Genomic DNA, 21,910 nt, shown 5'->3' with positions numbered 1-21,910 from the left:
CCTTCTTTGTCCTCCACCTGGGAGAAGACTATTCAGCTCTGCAGACTTTACCCATTTTATGAATGTTCTTTCTATAACCTGCACCTTCCCACCTTTTCTCTATGGGCTTTTGTTACACTTTGACCTATTAGTTTTCTCTCTTAGTCATTCATCAAGCATTTATCGAGTGCCTGCAACGTGTGAGGAATTGTTCAGAGGGCAAGGAATGCAAAATGGAAGTAGAATATTTGTTCTTGACCTCAAGGAGGAGCTCATGTTCTAGTGGGGAAAACAGTAATGAGCAGATTGATTTAAAATAATGTGGAAGATCAGTGATAGTTATCACACAGCATCATGAGAGTCAGGTAAGATGAATAGGGGGTAATCAGATGATGGAGAGGAAGGAAGGTCATTTCAGACAGAGTGAACAGCATGAGAAAAGATACAAGGAAAGATGAAAAACCAAAGTTTGGGAAAGAACTTCAAACTGCTTGGCATTATTGGCATGTACAGCATGAAGAGAAGAAGATGAGTTAGAGTTAGGTGGGAACCATGTTATTGGCAATGTTGCAAAAGTACAGTTATAAATACTGATTTCCCCAGTGTAATAGTCAGTGTTCTATTACTACTGCAAAATGTATGATTCTGAGAACTTTATATTGAAAAAAATTTATTTAGCTCATAGTTCTGGAGGTTGAAAGCCCAGACAGTATAGTGCCAGTTATAGTGAGTACTCTCCTCACAGCATCACAACATGATGAATGACTTCATGGTGGGAGTATGTGTGGAGAGAAGAGCTCACATGAGGAGATAGGAAGCCAGAAAATGGGGAGGAATTTTTTTTAAAACAACAATTGCTATCATGGGAACTAATTAGGGTCTCATGATGCTCTAGTCAGCTTTTTTGCTGCTGTGACTGAATGACCTGACCAGCACAACAGTAGAGGAGGTTTCAGAGGTCTTAGGCCAGCTAAGAATGAAGGCCAACTCCATTGCTCAGGGATCCAGGTGAAGCAGAACATCATGGTAGCAAAGTGTGGCAGCTCACATCATCAGGAAGCAGAGAGAGACTCCACTTACCAGATACAAATATATACCCAAAGCCATGCCTCAATTCCCACCTCCTCCAGTCACACCCTATCACTTCAGTTACCACTCAGTTAATGGTAGGGATTAAATCACTGATTGGGTTAAGACTCTTACAACCCAATCATTTCTCCTCTGAACCTTCTTGCATTGTCCTCTTTCACAGGACAAACTCATCTAGCACCTGAGACTTAGAGGTAGCTACATCAGTGGGTCTTGACTGTGGCTGCCCACTTTTTGAAAAACATGATGCCTGAATCCAACCCATACAAATTGTGATAAATCATAATTTATTTAATGACATTTATCTTGGGTATTTGCATTTTTTTTCAGAGTCCCACCAAATGATTCTACAGTACAGCCAGTAGGGACTCTTTCTAAATAAACTTTGTTGAATAGAATTAAATTGAATTTCACCAACAGCAAGAATTATTAATTCTTATATCCTAGCAGCACATTATTTAAGCACAGCATCACTCTGGATTTATTTTGGAGACTATTTTATTTCTTACTAGTTATGTTGCCTTATTTAAGTTCCCTAATTATTCTATAATTCCCCTATGCAAAAACAGTCACGCTATATGCCTACTCCCACTTATGCAATGTTGTGACACAATATATAAACTACTATATAAATGGAGACTATTTGGAATGTGAAAGCTCATGTGGGAGAATTGCATGTGAGCAACATAATCAGAACAAAGATATTCTTGGAGAGCTGCAATTATGCATGATTTCCAAATAAGGTAGACATTTCAAAAGAATTATCAACAGCCAACACTGCACATAGGATTTCAGTAAAAGTAATAAAATGACACCAGTTTTCTTCAGTGGAAATACAAAGGTGTTTGGAAAAATTCATTGATATCTTATGGAGACTTGAGATTGAAGAGCTGCAAGGGTAAGGGCCTAACTCATATGTTTTTTTCCTTGAGGAATCTGAGGTTCAGGAAAAACAAGGGACTTGTCCAGAGCTGTCCGGTCAGTGGTCAAACAAGAACTAGAATTTTCATCTCCTAACTCAAAATCTAGAGTTCCGCCCCTTAAGTGACAAATAAACCAAATTTATGCATTTGCAACCCAGTATCGAAACATATTTTTAAAACGTAATGGCAAATAAAAGGGATGTAAATAATGCCATTAGAACACATGAGGCTACAACTTTGTATAGAGAATCTTGTAACATCTTATGGTCCTGTTTTTTGTAATATTTCCCCAATGGAATTCAGAAATAGTCCATCTGGACAAACAAGGAAAATATGATAGACTTAATCCTGCCAGTGAAGAATCTACTTCTTTGCAATACTCTGGCGCAACTCTGATCCTTTTTCTCCTTAACCATGGAGACTATTTGTGGGCCTAAATTAGTGACTTCCTCAATTACAACCTGAAGGCCTAACTAGGGAGGGTGCCTCCCGGAAACCCTATGGCTATGCGCTATGGTTGGATATTCTGAAGCTTTCATTCAGGAAAAAGATGCTCACAGGTTATAAAAAGAAAAAAAAAAAAAATGTGGCTGTTGTGATAATCATTTTATGAGGTAGTTACCTGAATAACATTGGTGATTTTTTGGAAGAATTATGTTTTTGATGATCTTGTAATGACTGAAAAAAAAAGTGCTCTGTATATCAGAAGAACCCTTAGCAAGTCCTCACTCAGAAGGACTGTGCTCTGTGCGGGACACCCAAGCACTTGATAACCCGCTGTGACTTCTCCATGCGCAGAACCTCCGCTGGATGGCTCCGGAGGTGTTCACGCAGTGCACGCGCTACACCATCAAAGCCGACGTCTTCAGTTACGCTCTGTGTCTGTGGGAACTCCTCACTGGCGAGATTCCTTTCGCCCACCTTAAGCCAGGTAAGACAGGCGACACTGAAATTCCTTGCTTTCCGAAGTTCCGAGCGTTTTCACAGCTTCAAAAAGTATTTTCCCCCCAAATGGTTATTCTGAGTGGAATGGAAAGGAGAAGAGGTAAGCAAACAATCTTACATTGTTTTAAGGTGGTAACCAATTCAGAAAAGGTAATGACAAGGTGATTTTAGACACAGACACAGAAGTGTAGGAATATTTTATTAAAGTTTAGGACTTTGATTTATCAGTTTTTAATAAAACAAGCAGTTAACTAGGGTCATATGGGGCAAATAATGTAGACAGTACTATATTTATTTTTGGAGATTAAATTTGAGAAATGCCCTTTTAATATGTATATAGGATGGAAAAGTAGCAACGTGAAAATACCCTATCGGGACTACAATTGCTTTTCCTAATAATTTGTATTACACATATGGACACATTCTCAAACTCGAACTTTGTGAGTAATCCTCATTTTCATTGATAATATACATTATACCTGGCTTACATGTAGAAAGTAGAGATGAGGAATTTAATCATGGTAAAATGTACACATAATTTATATTCAAGGCTAATTTTGTTTCCATCTATCTTTTCAATTTTACTTGTGATGCTTTCATGTATTGTCACACTGTACTGGAAACTCTTTAAGGCTTTGCATTCCTAGTGCCTACGATCCTTGAAAATCAGTTGTCAAATCATAAACAAATTTTAAATGAATTATATTGTGATCTTCTAATAACCACCCTATAATAATATATCGATAGGATAAAGTAAAAAGGCAAATTAGTTAAATATCCCATTTAACAAGTTAAAAATCCTAACAAAATTATCATATTTATTAGTACTGATGTACACAGCAAAAGCACATCATTTGCTCTCCCTTCAAGGTATCTTTCCCAATAGGGTGCTTTTTAGGAATTACATGTTCTGTACATAGTTTTTTGAATGTGCTAAGGATGTAATTGTCCTAATCATTCTCTGTATACTTTTCATAGCTTTAAATGATATTTGCCCATGTTACAGTGTGGATGTGATGACTTTACTGTGAACTGACTGTCATTGCCATTTGTAAGAAGTTCTGATGTACTTTCTGTGTCTTAGAGTTTGCATTCTCATAAGACTGCTGGATATATAACAAATCAATTCTAACTCTAGATTACTATGGCATGTTTTTATGAGAGAGAGAGATACATCTTTATTCCCCAAACCCCTGTATCAGTCCATTCACCTGAATCTGTTGATTTTATCTGCTAATGTATCTTGGGAAATGATTACCACTTATCATCAGTCACCTCCTTCCTAGCTCAGGCCACTATCTGTTAATTAAACTATTACAATAGTCTTTTTAAAAATCAAGCTTATTGAAATATAACTTACACACAGAAAAAAAATCTACCCTTTTAGATGAACAGTTCAATGTGTTTTAATAAATATATACAGTCATATACAGTTGTATAACCACAATTACAATCAAGATAAAGAAATTTCTATCATTCCAAAATGTTCCAGGTGTCTGATTGAAGGCTATCCATTTCTTCCATCTCAGTCCCTGGCAACTGCTGATCTGATTTCTGTCCTTACAGGTTTGCCTTTTCCAGAATGTATTATAAATGAAATTATATTATGCTTATCAGTAATTCATCCTTTTTCACTTCCATGTAATATCCATGCTGCATGTGCCTGAATCTATGTATGCATTTGTAAGTTGACTGAGTTATTCTCACTTTGGGACAATTATAATTAAAGTTACTAAAATCATTCAGTCTTTGCATGGTGGTTTTCATTTCTCATGGATAAACACATGAGATGGATTGCTAGATTTTAAGATAAGAGTTTTTCCAAGTTATCTATACAATTATTGATTCCACCAGTAGTCTGATAATTTTTATTTAAATATATAAATAAATTAGTTACTTAAATTAGGATATGATTATATATCATTGTAGTATTTTACTTTTTTATAATAATGAATAACATTGATAATTCTTTCATATGTTTATTTGGTAATCATATCACTTATATAAAGTGTTCATTCAAATTGCCTAACAAGTTCTAAAAATTCTTAGATTCTGCACAGAAGTCCTTCAACTGCTGTGTAGGTTTCAGGGATTTTCCTGCAGTCTGTGGCTTGCTTTTTCATGTTCTTATTGAAGACTTTCAAAGAGCAAAAGATTTTTCATTTCAGTGAAGTTCATCACATCAAATTTTTAAATCATTTCTTTTCGTGTAACCTATCCAAAATATTCTAGCCTCACCCAAGAACTCAAAGACCTCCGCCTATGTTTTATATAAAAGTCTTGTAGGTTTAATTTTTATATTTATAATATCTATTCTTCACTCATTCTTGCAGCATGGTATGAATTGGTTATTCTTTTTTTTTTTTTTTAAATATGAATGCCCAATTGGTTCAGTATGATTTGTTGGGGGACAAGAACTGCCCTTTTTCCATTTAATTATTTTGGTACCTTTGTAAAAACATCAGTTGACTGTGCATGTGTACTGATTTCTCTCTTTTATGTTTCATTGACCCATGTTTTACACTTATGTAAACACCATACTATCTTGATAGTGTTACTAAGTCTTGAAATTAGGTAATGTGAAACCTCCAAATCTGCTTTTCTTTGTTAAACTTATTCTAGCTATTCATTTTTTTTCTATTTTCATATGAATTTTAGAATCAACTCATCTTTTTCTACAAAAAAAATTTTGGAATTTTTATTAGATTGCACTGAATCTATAAATTAATATGGGAAAAATTTACATTTAAGTACATTGGGTCTTCTGCTGACAAATGTGGTATACCTCTCCATTCATTTAATTCTTTATTTTCTCCCAATGTATTTTATACTTTTTAGTATACAGGTCTTGTACCTTTCTTAGGTTTATCTCTATAAATTTTTTGTTTCTTGATGCTATTATGAATGTCATTTTTAAAACTTTAATGTCCAAAGTTTCTTGACTAGCATATGAAAATATAAGATTTTAAGCAATAGCATAGTACCCTATAAACTTGCTCAATTCACTTATATCCCTTCCAATAGGGTTTTTTTTTTTGTTGTTGTTGTTGTTGTTTTATTTTTGGTACATTCTTTGGGACTTTTACACAGGTGATTATGTCATCTGTAAATAAATAAAATTTTGTTTCATTCCAATCTGTATGTCTTTTAAATCTTTTTATCTTATCTTTCTACACAAACAAAGGCCTTTAGTACAATGTTGAATAGAATTTTAAAAATATCCACCTCAAACCTATTGGTTTCTCACAGTTTCTTCCACCACCATCCTGGTTCCCTAATTCAAACTACCAGCTTTATCACTTGAACCATGAAAATAGCCTTTGACTATTCTACCTTTGCCTACTCTTGTCCCTGCTTCCTTCTCAATCTCTACACATCCACTGGAATGGTATTTTAAAACATAAACTCACTTATGTCACCATTGCTTAAGATTATCCTGTAGCTTCCTATATTCTTAGGATTGAAAGGCAAAAAATCTTAATAGCTCCTGAAAGAATCAACCTGATCCTCTTTTTCTGGCCTAACTCATTCAGTTTCATCCAGTGAAAATGCCCCAGTCACTCCAGCCTTGTTTTACTTCCTTCATTCTAGTCTTTTATACTCCAGTCTTCTTTCTGTGCTCTAGCTACAATAGCCTTCTTTTGCTGCTTTCAATATTTTGCATTTCATCTCACCTCCCACCCTTTTATAAACTGTTTTCTCAATAATTGCAATTAATGATGAGTATCACTGATATTACTGTGAAGCTCAAATAAAATGATGTTTCATAAACTGAAAACCCACACAATTGCAAGGTGAAAGATCCAAGGGGAAGATTTAATATGAGGTCAAGTTTTTCTATGATTCTGTACTTATATGGCATTCTTATTGTCTAGGAAGCCCAGGTTTAAACCTCAAAGTCACCCATGACTCTTCTGATTTACTCCTGTGTTCTTTAATTGCCCTCCTATTCTTTCTCCTTCTCTCTCTCTCTCTCTTCCATTATTTTATTTTCCGCCCCATTTTCCAAATATCTTCAAAATTCAGCCATTTATCACCTTCTCCACTGTTCCATCCTTATTAGAATACTGCCTAGTATCTTAAACATTATCCTTGTCTTCAGTTTTCCTTACAATTTTTTCCTACCAATCACTACTTCTAGTTATCTAAAAATTCTAATTTAATCATATGATTTGCTTGGCTTAAAATACCTAGTGTTTTCATTTGCTCTTAATATAAAAACAAAATTTCTTAAAACAATCTACATGAATGGTCAAGAAATAGATGAAAAATGTTCAATATTATTAGCCATCAAGAAAATGCAAATCAAAACCACAGTAGTCTATCACTTGAATCCAGTTTGAATGAATGTTACCAAAAACACAAAAAATAACAACGCCTAATGAGGAAGTGGAGGAAAAAAGCATTCTAATATACTGTCGATGGGAATGCAAATTAGTACATTTATACAAAACAATATGGATATTCCTCAAAAAACTAAGAGTAGATCTACCGTATGAACTAGCTATCCCACTTTTGGTTGGGTATACATAACATACCAAAGAGAGCACTCCCATATTTATTGTGTCACTATTCACAATATGTTAGAGATGGTACCCATCAACTGATGAGTAGTTAAGGAAAATGTAGTATGTATATACAATGGAATATTATTCAATCATAAAGAATGAAATCCTGTCATTTACAGCAAAGTGGGTAGAACTGGAGGACATTATGCTAAGTGAAATAAGCCAGACACAGGAAGACAAGCATCACATGTTCTCTCTGATACTTGGAAGCTAAAATACAAGTGTCAACCTGAATGTGGAATAATGATTGCTAGAGACTGGAAAGTGTTGTGGGATAAAAGGAAGTTGGATAATGGGTACCACTAACAGAGTTAGATAGGAGGAATAAGTTCTGGTGCTGTAAAGCACCAGATGGCTACAATTCACAATAACCTGTTATGTATTTCATGCAGATTTATAAGAAAGAAGCTCAAAGACTCCAAACATAAAGAAATGATTTAAGGAGAAGGAAGTGCTAGTTATCATGATTCAGTCAGTGCACACTGCATTCCTGGGTTGAAATATCACACTGTAACACATACATATGTACAACTAAAACATGTTAATCTGAAGGTAAAATAAAATACAATAATCTAGCAAGCCCTTCACGACCCTGTCCCTGTTCTCCTCTTAGGTCTGCCTCTCACCTCATGTGACTTGTCATATGTGTTCCAACTACAGGGAGTGACTTCATTTCCCCTGCGCACTTCCTCTCCCCTCCATGCCTTTGTATGTGTTTGTCAGAAACACTCTTCCCCACTTTCCATCTTACTAACTCCAATTTACTTTTAGAGCTTAGCTTTAACCTAAAATCCTACTCCCCCAAACTTCCTTAATTCTCCATAATCATGTTAAGTACCGTTTTCTACATATCCCATGTCACCATTTATCATAGATTTGTCATATTTTACTCATACCTTTGCAATTTTCTCTATGCCATTATACTTTGCCAATTATAAAATGACACTTTCAAGGAGATAAAGTTTCCCTCTCTCATGAACCCCCCCCCCCAGAAAACATTTACTCCACCTAAGGGGAGAATATTATTTAATAAAAAAAAAAAAGTTAGAAGACTTGCCTAAGAATAAGTTGGTTCCAGTGTCCCAGATATTAAAATTTATAGTCCTTTATTGGAAAGAGAATTTGTTTATGATAGATGCTGAATTTGTAAGAGTTGGACAGTGACCATGCATCAAGAAACGAGACTGCTAATATCATTGTGGTGGTTAGGCAATCTAGCATATGTTCAGCAATAAATTATGTGAAGCATCAGATTCAATATGAGGTACATATTAGCTATTTACAATGAGCAACAAATCCATGACTACAGTGTGGGACAGCATTATCAATTATGGTAGTAGCAGCGTAATACAAGGCTCATCCTTCTGAATTTAGCAGCATGCTACCTCCTGGGAGAAATATAAAAGTAGAACACTGATATTAGCATTGACTCCCACACAAGGGATAGGTGGACATTCAGAGGAACCTGAAGTTAGGGTCTCTTTTCAATAGTACATATTCAAATTAATCTTTTAAGCTCAGATTTTAAAAGAATTGAAAAGCTTTCACATCCACCCCTTCAGGTCACCAGATCAAATGCCCACAGGGCCAAGGGAAGCAGGTTCAAAGCATAATAGTGCAAAGAAGAGCAATCATGTGCCCTGATAACTGCTGCCTAGCTGCAGCCAAATGGGACTGAGTGGGAGCACAGGTATGCCTGCTTACTGCTACCATAATTTATTTGTTTAGAAATCTAATGATTTTTAAATGTTGGCAATTATTTTACCTTTTTAAAAGAAAGCATTTTTCAGGCTAACACTCTAGGTTCTAAAGAGAATTGGCCTAATGTGTAAAAGCATGAGTCTTGTGACTTTGTGCAAGTTACTTAACCTAACCTAACTCTACCTGAGTTTATTTTTAAAATGATCACAATAATAGGATATACCTCAAAATGTTGGGGCAGTAGTTGACAACAGTAGTACTCAAAAAAGATTAGTTATTATTTTTTAATGCTCCTTTGGGCCAAGAAGGGTGTAGAGTAAGGGAAACAAAGAGGAATAGAGCATTCCCCAGGCCCTCAAACGACTCATAATGCGAAGGGGAAGTAAGAAAAATACAATAGATACAGTTATCCTAAGTAGAGAGAGCACAGAGGGCTGTAGGTGCTCTGTGAAGGGTCCTCCTGCCCAGACTGAAGGTGGGAAAAGAATAATAGGAAAGGATTCCTACAGCAGATGATACCTTAACTGCATCTCAAACAGACAATTGTTAATTAAATAGGTAAACAGTGGGAGGTGGGGAAGATGTTCCAGCAGAAAGCAGTATCAGCAAGGTCCAGTGGCATGAAAAATCCATAAATAATTCAATAGGGACAAATCAGAGAATACAAGGACATCATTTGCAAGACATATGCTGTAAAACTGGAGTCAGATGGTGAAGGTCCTTGTGTAAGTCAGGGTTTTCCAGAGAAAAAGAACCAGTAGAATAAATAGAGATAGCAAGAGGAAATGTATTATGGGAATTGGCCCACTTGATTATCATGTCTGAGAAGCCCTTACAACATACATGCCTTCCGTAAAATCAAGAATCAAGAAAGCAGTAGTATGATTGAGTTTGAGTCCAAAGATCTGAGAACCAGGAGGGCTTGTTGTGTAAGTTCCAGAGTCTCAAGGCCCAAGGTCCTGACGTTCTGATGTCTCAGCTCCAAAAGAGATAGCTAGTTCATCTGAGCTTTCTCTGCTTTTTCATTCTACTGGTGTCCTCAGCAAAATGGATGATGTCTGCCCAAATTAATGAGAGTGGATCATCTTCACTCAGTCTATTGACTGGAATGCTAATCTCTTCCACAACACTCTCACAGACACACCCAGACATAATATTTTACCATCTATCTAGTTGTCCCTTGAGTCAGTCAAGCTGGCACATAAACTAACCATTATAGGCCTCTGTGTGTGTCAACAGTGGAACAAAGGAAGTCAGTGCAGAATTTTAAGGGATATAACACAACTCTATTATTATTTTAGAATATTCTGTCTTGTTACAAAGGAAAGGAGGAATTGGAATTCAAACCTGAGGCAAGGAGACAAGTTCTTCTAGAAGAAATGTGTAAGACTTTAACTGGAGTAATGCCTTTGGAAGGTAAAAGAGAGGTTGGTTGGAGAAGATTTGAATAGCGCTTCAAAACATACTGAGGTGGGGACACAAGGGAGAGCAAGGAGTCAACAGTGACTCCCAGCCTTCTGACTCAGCCAGAAGGATGATAACAGATACTGGAGAAGGAGCAGATCTGTAAGAGAAATGATAAGATTGAGAAGAAAAAGAGCCAAAGGGTACAGCCAACAGAGAGAGAAGAACTAAGCAAGATGAAAAGGGAGCTGCTTCAACCTGGCAAGCAAGAGCTGTCCTGGAACCATTTCAGAGAAAGATATCAACACCTGATTCTCAGACTTTATTCCTCTCCTATGCTTGTCTCCTCTGATATATCATAAGAAACTAAAGAAGAAAGCTGGGATAAATTAACCCATCAATACGTATTTTATCCAATCACATTTCCTTATAACCAGAAACTAAATTTTGTGCACCACTTTCAGATCATAGTTTGAGGCCAAAGAAGAGAGCCTCCAGTTTTCCTTTTGTTTTCCTGAATGAGGCCAGCTGGTTCACAAGGAGACCCGATTCTGTGTCCTGGGATTCCTTAATGCCAAGCTCTAACTAAGTCTGAGATGTGGCAGCAAATTAAGAGCATCTGCCAATTTATTATAGCCAGGTTTTGGTGAGACTTCATATTGAGACTTTAATTCACAGTTGCGATGTGGAGACCAGGAGCCAAAAATGACTTGCAGACTTTTTGATCTTGCATATAGTTTTTAAAAATATGAATTATAGTACATTTAGAGACACTAGTATTCCACAGTTCTCATTTTTGTAGCCATTCAAGTTTTTAACCTTTCCTTAAATATTAGTTGGCCATTTTCTTTTCCATGTATAATAAGGATCCTAAAACGTCCTGAATATATTAATCTCAACATGGATAAATACATTGATGATATGGAAAAGTGGTAGGAAAATAGGAATAAACTAAATCCCATGTTTGTTGTGTTAATTCTTTTCAGTTTATCACTGAAGAGAGGAAAGTCAACTAATCACAGTGCAGATCACTGGAAAGATCGAATCAGTCCAATAGATGGTGATATTTATATGAATATAACTGATATTAACATTCTGATACTTCATTACACTGACAAAGATTGCAATGAGAACAGACAATGGTGCAAATTAATCTATTCTTCTGACAGTATGTAATGAGAATGGGATGTGGTTTAAAAAATTAAGCCATTCTTAGTACAAATCTCAAGATTGCAATCTCATGGTCTCTCTCAGATACTATACACTCTGGTGATACATCATTGAAAAGTGTCAGTTTAACAAAGAATGTGTCTTAGCTCTTGCTGGGATGGTAGAACACATTTGCTTTGTCTCACCACAGCCTGCCTCATTAAAAACAATAGAATAGAATCAATTGTGTTTTTCAGAACACATACACACAGTCAAAATTGAAAAAAAATATTCTGCTGTTTTATATTGGTCAATACTTACTAACAAAATATTTTGCTGTATTGCTCTCCTTTTTCTCCTTTTAATATGAATGCCTACATTTAATTTTATAAAGTAGAAAACAGTAAGAGTTAACTTTAGGAATTCAGAAACTAGTACCAATTTGTTCCTAAGCAGGGAATACATAGTTCATCATGGAGAGTTGCAAAGTTGTCCTTTCCACAATGGTCACGTTGTGAGCTGGGCCTGGTGGTAGATGAGGTAGGTTGTAGCCTTTAAATTTACAGTAACTCAATGTGAAGTTTTACTTGATATTCATACCCAAAGAAATCAAAAGCACCCCCCCCCCAAAAGTTTTTGGTGGTCTAAATAGAACAGAGAACATACAATGATGTTTTTTGATATCAAGTGTGGACTGAAAGCTATCAATTCAACTCTTAAATTTGTACATGGTGATAATAACAGCAACAACATAGCTAACACTTGATGAGAGCCAACAACATTCTCCATGCTATATGGATATTTTATCAGTGAGTCCCAATGATTTAGGTCCTATGAGGATAAGACACATGCTCAGTCTCACATGCTAGTTAAAAGGTGTTGTCAAGGCTTAAATGCATGGCTCTCTGTCCCCAGTACACTGCTCAACATTATTATACTTTATGTTCCCTGCTTCATCTTACATATAGTGATATTATTACACACAGAGGTAAATTGAGTTAATGAGGATCTCCCAGAGAGTTTAGAGCAAAACCAGAGAGAAATTAGGCCTCCAGATTTCCCTATTAAGGGCATTTCTTAATGTGTAATAATGCTTCCATTTACTGAAGCTCCTTACCAAATGTTCTGAACAAAAGACAATGTTATTGATTGAATTTACCACCAGATCTCAATAATTTACCCGATTATGTAGTAATTTAATATTAAAGTAAACATAAAATTCATTCATCAATGTTTCTTGACAACTAAGCATTGTGCTGTTCAGAAAATGTAATAATGCGTAAACTATTCCTTGTCATTAATCTATATTTTCAGTCATATATTCACCAAATGTTTACCAAGTCCTATTAGAATCTATCTAGTTAAGGGACATTTTTAACTACTACTTTTACTTATTCATTCAATGCATTCCTTTTGAATACCTATTAATTGCCAGTCACTGTCCTAGGCAGAGATATAATCATGAAAAGACGTAGTCCTGGACTCAAGGAGCTTGTGATCTGCCTACAGTGGCAAGCAAGTAAATAGACAATTCAGCAGAGTACACTAGATGCTATAATAGTATAGAATGCTAGCAAAGTAATAGGAAGGGCACCCACAGAAAGTAGATTTAAGCTAAGATCTAGAAAATAACAGATTTTATAAAAGACAAGAGGCTAGGGAAGAACATTCCAGGCAAAAGGAAACACATTTCAGAATCTATAATTGAACCATAAAAAGCAGTGAAGAATTCATTCATTAACTATGTGTACATTTGCCAATCTTACCAAAAACAATAGCACCAGATATTTTTCTTAGCTCATTATCACTTACATAGCATAGTCAATACATTTTGATTCATCAATAAACAGATGAAGGTTGTCACATTTTGTTTTGGTTGCTCTTTTGAAAGGCAACACTGACAATCTTCATTCATTTTTTTATAATATATGGATAAATAATGAAGAACTTAAATCCACAATTTGATTCCATTGTTATATAGATCCTTGAGGTTGAATCATAAAATTTTGTTTAACTCAGGTCTCAATATTCAGGGTAATGGGAGTGGGAGAAAGCTATTCTCTAGAATTGTGCTGCTCAATATGGAAGCCACTAGCCATGACTATTTAAATTTAAATTTATTTGAATTTAAATTAAACAAATTTAATTCAGTCACACAGTCCACCTTTTAAGTGCTCAGGAGTCTTAGGCTAGCATAATGTACAGTGCAAAAGAATGTTTTCATTGTTGCAGAGAGCTCTGTGAGACAGTTCTACTGTAGAAGCTAGTTTTAAATTTTAATAAACTATTTATAATTATCTTAGGATAGTGTTGAAAAATAATAAATTGCTCAATGCATAGTAGTTTTTTGAAATTTAGTCTTATTCTCTTTTAATGGCAAAATTTTCCTTGTGAAAATAGAAACCAACATTTACATATTTTTGTAACAATCAAGGTAAAAATTTGATGAATAGGCTAACAGTCTCATTCCTGAATCTGTAATACCAGAAAATTTCCCAGCTGTTCATACAGCTTGGCCACATAGACAAGACTGACAAAACCATCTGAAGGTGACAAGTTTCAATTCCATGACCCCTCATGTTGCACTGCCCACTTTCTGGTGAGGTGATAATGAGTAGTATCACTGCCAAGTGTGCATAAATCAAACAGGAGAAGGAGATGCCAAAACTTTGCAGAATCTACTTTGAATAATGAAGAATTAAATATCATTCATCTTAAACTGATTTTCCAGACACAGTGCCAAGAAGAAAACAAGTAACTCTATACACTCGATATCTGAATCTAAAAGTCTCAAAAGGGAGATGATTGGGATCTGCATCTGAGTTTAGCTCATTTTAAGCTTGGTCCCTTTCCACATGTTAGGAGACCTCTAATTAACTTAAATATGTTCACTAAAATGGTTATGTGCTCATAGTGGTACCAGCTCAGAATTATTCAAATAGTCATAAGATAACAATGTAGAATAAAGACAGAAGATCAGTGATCATTAAGCAGTAGTTTACTTGTTTGCTTATTGTATTACTAATTCTAGAAGGAATTAAAAATCATCAAGAGTAACCAATGAAAGGAATCAAACAAGGCTAATTTTTTGTGACATAGAAGACACATGATAAGCAGTGATGTATGTATAAGTAACAACACAATCTAAACAAGAGCAAATGGGTATATTTGTCTCTCAAAGTAGTAAAATATTTCCCTGGAGCAGACATAATTATAACCCTCATACACACTTGCTGTTCAGAGTATAAATTAATTCAACTGTTTGGGAAATAGGTTATCATTATGTCCCAAAATCTTTAAAGTAGTTATGCCCTTTGATATATTATTCTCACTCCTTAATATGTCATAAATGTATAACTTATGAAACAGAGAAACAAAATGAAAAAGATATTCTTTGAAGTATTTGGAACAACCTAAAATTGGGAAGTGATTAAGTAAATCACACCAAGTGCAGTCATTAAAAATATGTTAACTTAGAGTTTTAATAACATGAGAAATGCTTAATTGCTTAACCTAATGCTTTAATTTAAGAAAAAGGAATTACATAATTGTTTATCAACATAAGTTTCCTGATACAAAGAATATATAAGAAATTCTCAAAATATTTTAATAATAGTTACCGCTAAATGATAACATTTTTCTTTTTTATTCTCTTAATTTCCTTAATGTTTCTCTTAATTTCCTTAATTTCTGCAAAAAAACAAGTGTTAATTTCACAATTGGCAAAATTAGGTAGAATTCAGAATAATCCATAAAGCAAAATGTATTTTAAGTTACACAGTTACACTGCAAGAAATTTCACTAGATCTATTGGATAGATCTAGATGGATAAACAATTAAATGGGAGTGTATTTTGGTGGGGGAAATTTAGTGTGTAGGGGTTATATCTCAAAAGTCATTAAGCTACAGACATATGCTTAAAATATAAGCTAGAAAACAGGAAGCAGCAATATCCTGGAACTTTATTCCCCAACTGTTGAGGAACAGTTTTTCTGAGGAATAAACAATGTCATGTGCTCAAACATAAACTTTGGAACAAAAGGCTCTACCAACTATTAGTGATACTTAAATGTTTATAAATTAAAAACTGTCATATACATATACAATAATATCTACCTACTTTGGATGGTTGTTAAGAGGATTCAAGAAGTGTGTGTGTGTGTGTGTGTGTGTGTGTGTGTGTGTGTATCATAATACCTGATACAAAATTTATTTGATAAAAGTAGCTGTGAGTTTGGTTTCTAAAGTGGCATAGAATTCACTGCTTTCAGAATAGAAAAATACCGAGCAACCAGGAATATACAGTGAAGTCCCAAGATTCATAGCATAGCGATGCAGAATTAGACAAAAGCACTCTGTAGAAATTCATGCAAGTAGGCAATATTAGAGAATTTAATGATTGAATTGTATTTGCTAAACAATGAATTTGAAGTGTCTAACAGAGTTTAACAAGTAATAACTAGTTTATAAATATTAAAAATCAAAATTTCAGAATCCTCGTCCCAGTGGAAAAATTTGAGTTTAACTAAACATCTGTTTTTCCAAAGTAATATATCTGCCTTTAAAAGTACTAAGTTCAGCAGTAACCCATGTCATGGTAAGCAGACTATAACTCCTTTACCTTGAAGTTATGACATCATAGTCTTGTCCAATCCACCTTTCAGTCTTTGCTTCTAATAACATTGTGTACATACTCTACACCTTAAACACTCTAAATGACTTGCTCCTTATATGGTCATTTGCTCCTTTATATAGTCTCGCTTCTCCTATTTATTGAATCAACAACCAATGAATGAACAATTATAGACTATAAAATTATCCACTATTTTGTTAAAAGCACAGAGGAAAAAAAAGTCTTGAGGTCTCTTTGAAGTGCCACTGACATTATACAAACTGATTTTTGATGACTTCCTGTGTGTGTATCTGTTCCTGTTTTTTGATATAAACACGTGGATTTCAAACTGACATGACCATTTGTTTTGCAGCGGCTGCAGCAGCAGACATGGCTTACCATCACATCAGGCCTCCCATTGGCTATTCCATTCCCAAACCCATATCATCTTTGCTGATGCGAGGGTGGAATGCTTGTCCTGAAGTGAGTAATTTTTATGTCCTCTTAGAAAATGCGTTATGATCAAAATCTGTCACAAATAATGTAACTCTAAAGTCTACTTCCAATGTGTATTTAAGATTGTCGAGGCAGAAAGACTGATTTGCCTTCTGCTCTTTAGTCTCTAATTGCCTCAAGAAGTCTGAATATCTCATATTTCTTCACTGCTGCTCTCTGATTTTGAAATGTTTCTCACAACTGATTAGTAAAAGAGAGACCAGGGTATGACAGATGACTCACAGTCTTATCTCAGCTGCAATTTTATTAACTATGCTTGAGTCACACTTAGTCTTTTTCTGAAGAAAGAAATTCGGTACAAGATGGATTTGGGTTGGCTTTTGATGTGAAGCAGGCCTTCAGGCAGAGACCCCAGGGAAAGTGGTCTTCAGTAGCACCAGCTCAAGCAGTAGTCAGAAGACCAGAGTCCTAGACTTCTGTTAATTCTCTAAGTGATTGTGTGATAATGTGGTTAATAACATAGACATAGAGTTCAAAAGAAGAGATCAATGCTATGGAAAGAACAAATAAAAAGCAAAGGAGGATATTTAAACAGCCCAAAGAATATTTTAAATGTGGTCTTAGATCTAAAAGAGTAGAGGGGGAATAGCAGTCTGTACTCAGGAAGGAACAGCAGATCATTAGTCTCCATAAAGTCATTCTTCTCACTTGTGTGCCAAATCAGGTAATGTCTACTATTTTCAGAGATTGACTGAGTTGGTCCTACAGCTTCTCTCCTGGTGTTATAGTCTAGTGTCCAAAAATTCCTTGGCCAATATATTTTTTCTTTATTGAAATCCTTGTGTCTTGACATCAGTCCATACATTGATTCTTCTCCTCTGAGTGAAGGGTGTTAGTGTTCTTCACCCTGGAAATCCTCATACATAAAAGCTTAATGGTTCTTGTTTGCCCGCCCAAACCATCCTAGTTATTGTTGTTCTCTTCTTATACAATCTCGCTTCTGTTCAATCCTCGACACTTTATCTCTCTTCAAAAAGAGAGCAGATAAAGTGTGGCTGTTATTGTTTCAGAAGGTGTCTCAACAAAGGAAAACAGAATATGCCCTAGTCCAAACATTTAGATAGAGACAGCAAGTTTCCTATTCTTTTTTTAAAGGCAAACCCCACCTTTTTCTAATGGTAAAAAACCAAGTCATTACTCAATCCTACTTGAGAGCACAGAAACTCTTATGAAGAAAATAAATATTCTTGTGGAATGTGGACGGAGTATTTCAGATAAACTTCTGGCATTTGCTATAGGCTAAGAATCTTCTCGTTACCAAACATTAGCTCCATAGAAGAAGATTTTTTTTGTTTCTTTTGTTTTGCTCATTGTTATCATCCCAGGATTCATCACCTATTAGAAGTTCAATTTTTTTTGCTGATAAATGAACAAATACTACTCTTGCTTATCAGTTCTTCCAATTCCATATCTAGATTTTTAGATCCAGAAAATTTTATGTTGAAAATTACATGAATTAAAATAATTTGGCAAAACCTTTCTTTGTTTTCAATATGAACCTCAGGCAAATATTGTAAGGATAAATGTGTCAGGCACTCAATACAGACTCCTCTTCTCTCTGTGGAAGAGAGCTATGCCAAAGTTGCACATAAAATAGTTATCAAGGGAATCCTTTTTCTTTTATTAACTAATTCCATGATTATAGATAAAGGCCATGTGGGAGTTTTCATTTGGAGATAAAAGCAAACCATTGGCATATTCTAAAAGCATGTTTGGGGTGGAATGTATGCCTGAAGCAAAACACTGGGAAATGAGAAAGAGAAACAGTAATAGGGCCAGAGGAGGGTGCTATCAAAGAGAAATATATATAAGAGGCCCAAATGAATTGCTTAGTGGGAACATTGTGTGGCTAAGCAGTGACATTTATCAGTAGAGTCTGAGTTATGGTGATGGGGTTCAGGGAGTAAGATAGAAAGCACATTAGGAAAGCAAGTCTCTAACTTTCTGGCAATATCTGGGCCTCTCAGTCAATTCAGACCTGGCTTGGCCTTGCCATCCATCCCCCATTGTGAAGTTGAGTTGCTACACGTTCATTATGTTACCCAGCAATGTCTTTACCATGTCAGTAGACTGAGTGGTGAGGAAATAGGCAACAATGGGCTAATTTTTATTTTCCTTCAACAGTTAATTTGTGTCCCTACTATATACTGTCTCGAGATAAGGGGCTGAGGATTTAGTGAAGTATTACTCTTCATGACTTTAAGACCTAGTAGTCATACAGAGATTAATTGAAAACACAAATTAATGATTCTATAGTTACAAGTCAAGATTAAAGGAAAAAAGATTTTACAAGAATACATACTAAAAGAATACCAGCAAGTTGGGGAACAAAGATATAGCATAGGTTAGGGAAATTTTCCCATAAGAGGTGATGCTTGAGGGGAGACCATAAACCACTTATAGGACCTTGCTGAAGGAAGGGTGAGAGAATAACCCAACTCAAGCAAGGAGGACATGTACAGATACATTGGGAGAAAAAAAGACAAGGGACCTACTAGTTGTTTGAACATTGTAGCCACTGAGAGATTAAATTTCTGTGACAGATATCCTTTGAAACAAGTTCTTTGGACCTAAGATGCTAACATCATGCATTCCTGTTCATTACTTTCTATGCTATCAACTTCACTAATCATTCTTTCATATCTATCCTTCCCTTATTCCTTGAATTTGAAAAACAGTATTTTGTCATATGTGTATCTTCTTAGTCAAGACTCAAGCATGGTACACAGAAGAAGAATATAAGCCCTTTGGAGATGGGAGGTTGTTGGAAAGTAATGTGAGGTAGAAAAGAGTCTTGATAGAATCAGATTTGGAAAGTCTTGGAAACCAGAATGGGAATTCGGACATGAAGTTATAAGTAATTTTATCTTTGTCTCTAAAGCAGTGAAAATATATAATAAAAGTAATTTTTTAAGATTTATTTGAGTTGGGTGTGGAGGGTTTATTCACTTACTCAAAAAAATAATATGTATAGTTTCTATAAAGAAACAAGCATTGAATTATCTTCTGGTGTTCATTGGAATAGCTAAACATTTTTTTCTCAGCATGTGGGCGGGAAAATATATAACTCCAGATTATTCAGAAATATTGTCAAAATGAAGATTCTGGAGCTCTATCCTAAATCTACCGAATGAAAATTTCTGGTATGGAGCACCCCAGTCATAGGTGCCCAATAAAGGTTGGGAATGAGTGGGTTGAAACTGAAGGAACTGATTCTGAAGTCAGGTCATCTAAACATGTCCTGTGTTACAGTCATCCTGCTGGTTAGAACACAGGGACCACAGTGACAACCATGAATTCAGGACCAAGGGTAACCTTGACAACCATTTCAAAGGCAGCATCATAAGGAGGTGAAAAACTGGATTTCAGAAAAGGAAAAGAGGAAAATGTCCAGGAGAACTATTATTGGTGCCTTCTGAGAATCAGCTAGTAACCAAGAGTAGGCGTTGGGCCTTACATATCAGAGATACTGTTGGCAGTGAGGAGAGAGAATGAAGCTAAGGATGCTACGATAAAGGGACAGTGCTTTGAAAAAACAGAAAAAGGAAAAGAAAAGATAGTAACAGAGAAAAAAGTAGCCTGATCTACAGAACTGAGGGAGCTGTGGTTTCGAATAAGCTTATCATGCAGGTAGGTGCACAGATGCTCTTCTCACCTTAAAGGTGCTTAAGAGAATGAAATGGAAGCAGGGAAGGCAGACAGATGGCACAGAGTTAAGCTCAGGCAAAGAGGCCAAATAAAACGACAGGGGCAGGATTTGAAGTTGAAAGCAAGAAAGTTCTAAATCTTGGCGAGAAAAGAGGAAGAAGGCTAAAAATTCAAAGTGAAAAAGTGAAGTCTTTTGCTGACAATTCTGAATAGAAAGGGGTAAAGAAGATAGGTGGAGCATGTAAGCAACATTTATGTTGTTTAGTAATCCTTTAAGTTTTATAATACCACATGTAGATATAAAGATACAGAGACCTGTACAGAAACAGAGAGGGGAGAAGTTTGCTTCTTTTTAAACATTTTTCTCCCCTGGGAAATGTGAAACATTCTGTGCCATGAAAGTATGCTTTAAATATTTTACTGGGGGCATAAATAAAATTATGTGTGCTTATATTTTTCAAATAAATGTGTCTTTAAATGAAATATATTTATTCTGTTATTACTTTAAATTTAATATTTATAAGCACATTTAATTCCTGTGCATAAGGAGGAGTACTCACACCAAAGAACAGAGGATGCTAAGCTTAGAAGATCAAACCTTGAAAGCTACATGCCAATGGATTATTTAGTTTTTAAAATCTTAAATTAATAACAATTGGCAATAAAGCTCATTAAAATTCCTTTTGTTCAAGATCCATTGTGTTGAACTTGAAGCCCAGTTTGTTCTGAAATGATTGAAGCTGAGATCTCCACCTAGTGGATTTATAGGAATTTGCAGATTTTACAGAAACATTCTATTATCCCTGGAAATCCTTAATTTTTTTCTCTTAGAGAATAATATTTTTTAAAGACTTCTACTTAAGATCTAGGATAATTATCAACAGAATAGTTACAAAGCCATGAAATATGCCGTTATGCATATCAGCTAGACTACAGTTAACAAAAAAAGCTGAAATTTTATTTTCCTATCATAATTAAGAAAACAAATCAGGCTCAAATATGAGTATAGTCATCTCTGTAGAAAGTAATATTGTAGTGCCACTAATTGAGATGTTTATAATAATTTCCATAAAATAAACACTAAAAGTAACTCTACTAAAATACTTTTTATATTTAATTTTAATTTGAGGTTTTTTATTTCTTTCAGTGTTTGGTCGTTTCCCGGGACCTGGTAAAACTTTTCTTTTCCATTTTCTCATTCTTTCAAAAAGCATGCTCAGTTAATTGTATCAAATATATTCTGTGGCTCCATCTTTGATTTTTTTAAATTATTTTCACCAGTGAACTTCTATTGCTAAGAATTACTGAGGTTTTGTTCTCCAAAATAATGCATTTTAAGTGCATACAAAGGCTAGAGGGTGTTTGTATGTCCTTTT

At 35.1% G+C, this 21,910-nt stretch overlaps 1 protein-coding gene across 3 annotated transcripts in view; it reads left to right on the top strand.

The window, feature by feature from the left end:
- Tnni3k (TNNI3 interacting kinase) overlaps positions 1–21,910 on the top strand; it is a 281,569-nt gene that overhangs the window by 188,112 nt on the left and 71,547 nt on the right. For all 3 annotated transcript variants that reach the window (XM_047555360.1, XM_047555349.1, XM_047555371.1), the window contains 2 exons: positions 2,790–2,922; positions 16,744–16,853. In XM_047555360.1, coding sequence (XP_047411316.1) covers positions 2,790–2,922; positions 16,744–16,853 — 243 coding nt within the window. The remainder of the gene's footprint in view (positions 1–2,789; positions 2,923–16,743; positions 16,854–21,910) is intronic.

Source organism: Sciurus carolinensis, chromosome 1 (assembly GCF_902686445.1).
Source record: "Sciurus carolinensis chromosome 1, mSciCar1.2, whole genome shotgun sequence".
Lineage (NCBI taxonomy): Eukaryota > Metazoa > Chordata > Mammalia > Rodentia > Sciuridae > Sciurus > Sciurus carolinensis.
Note: the sequence above shows the minus strand (reverse complement) of the source record. Positions and strands in the feature narration are given on the sequence as shown.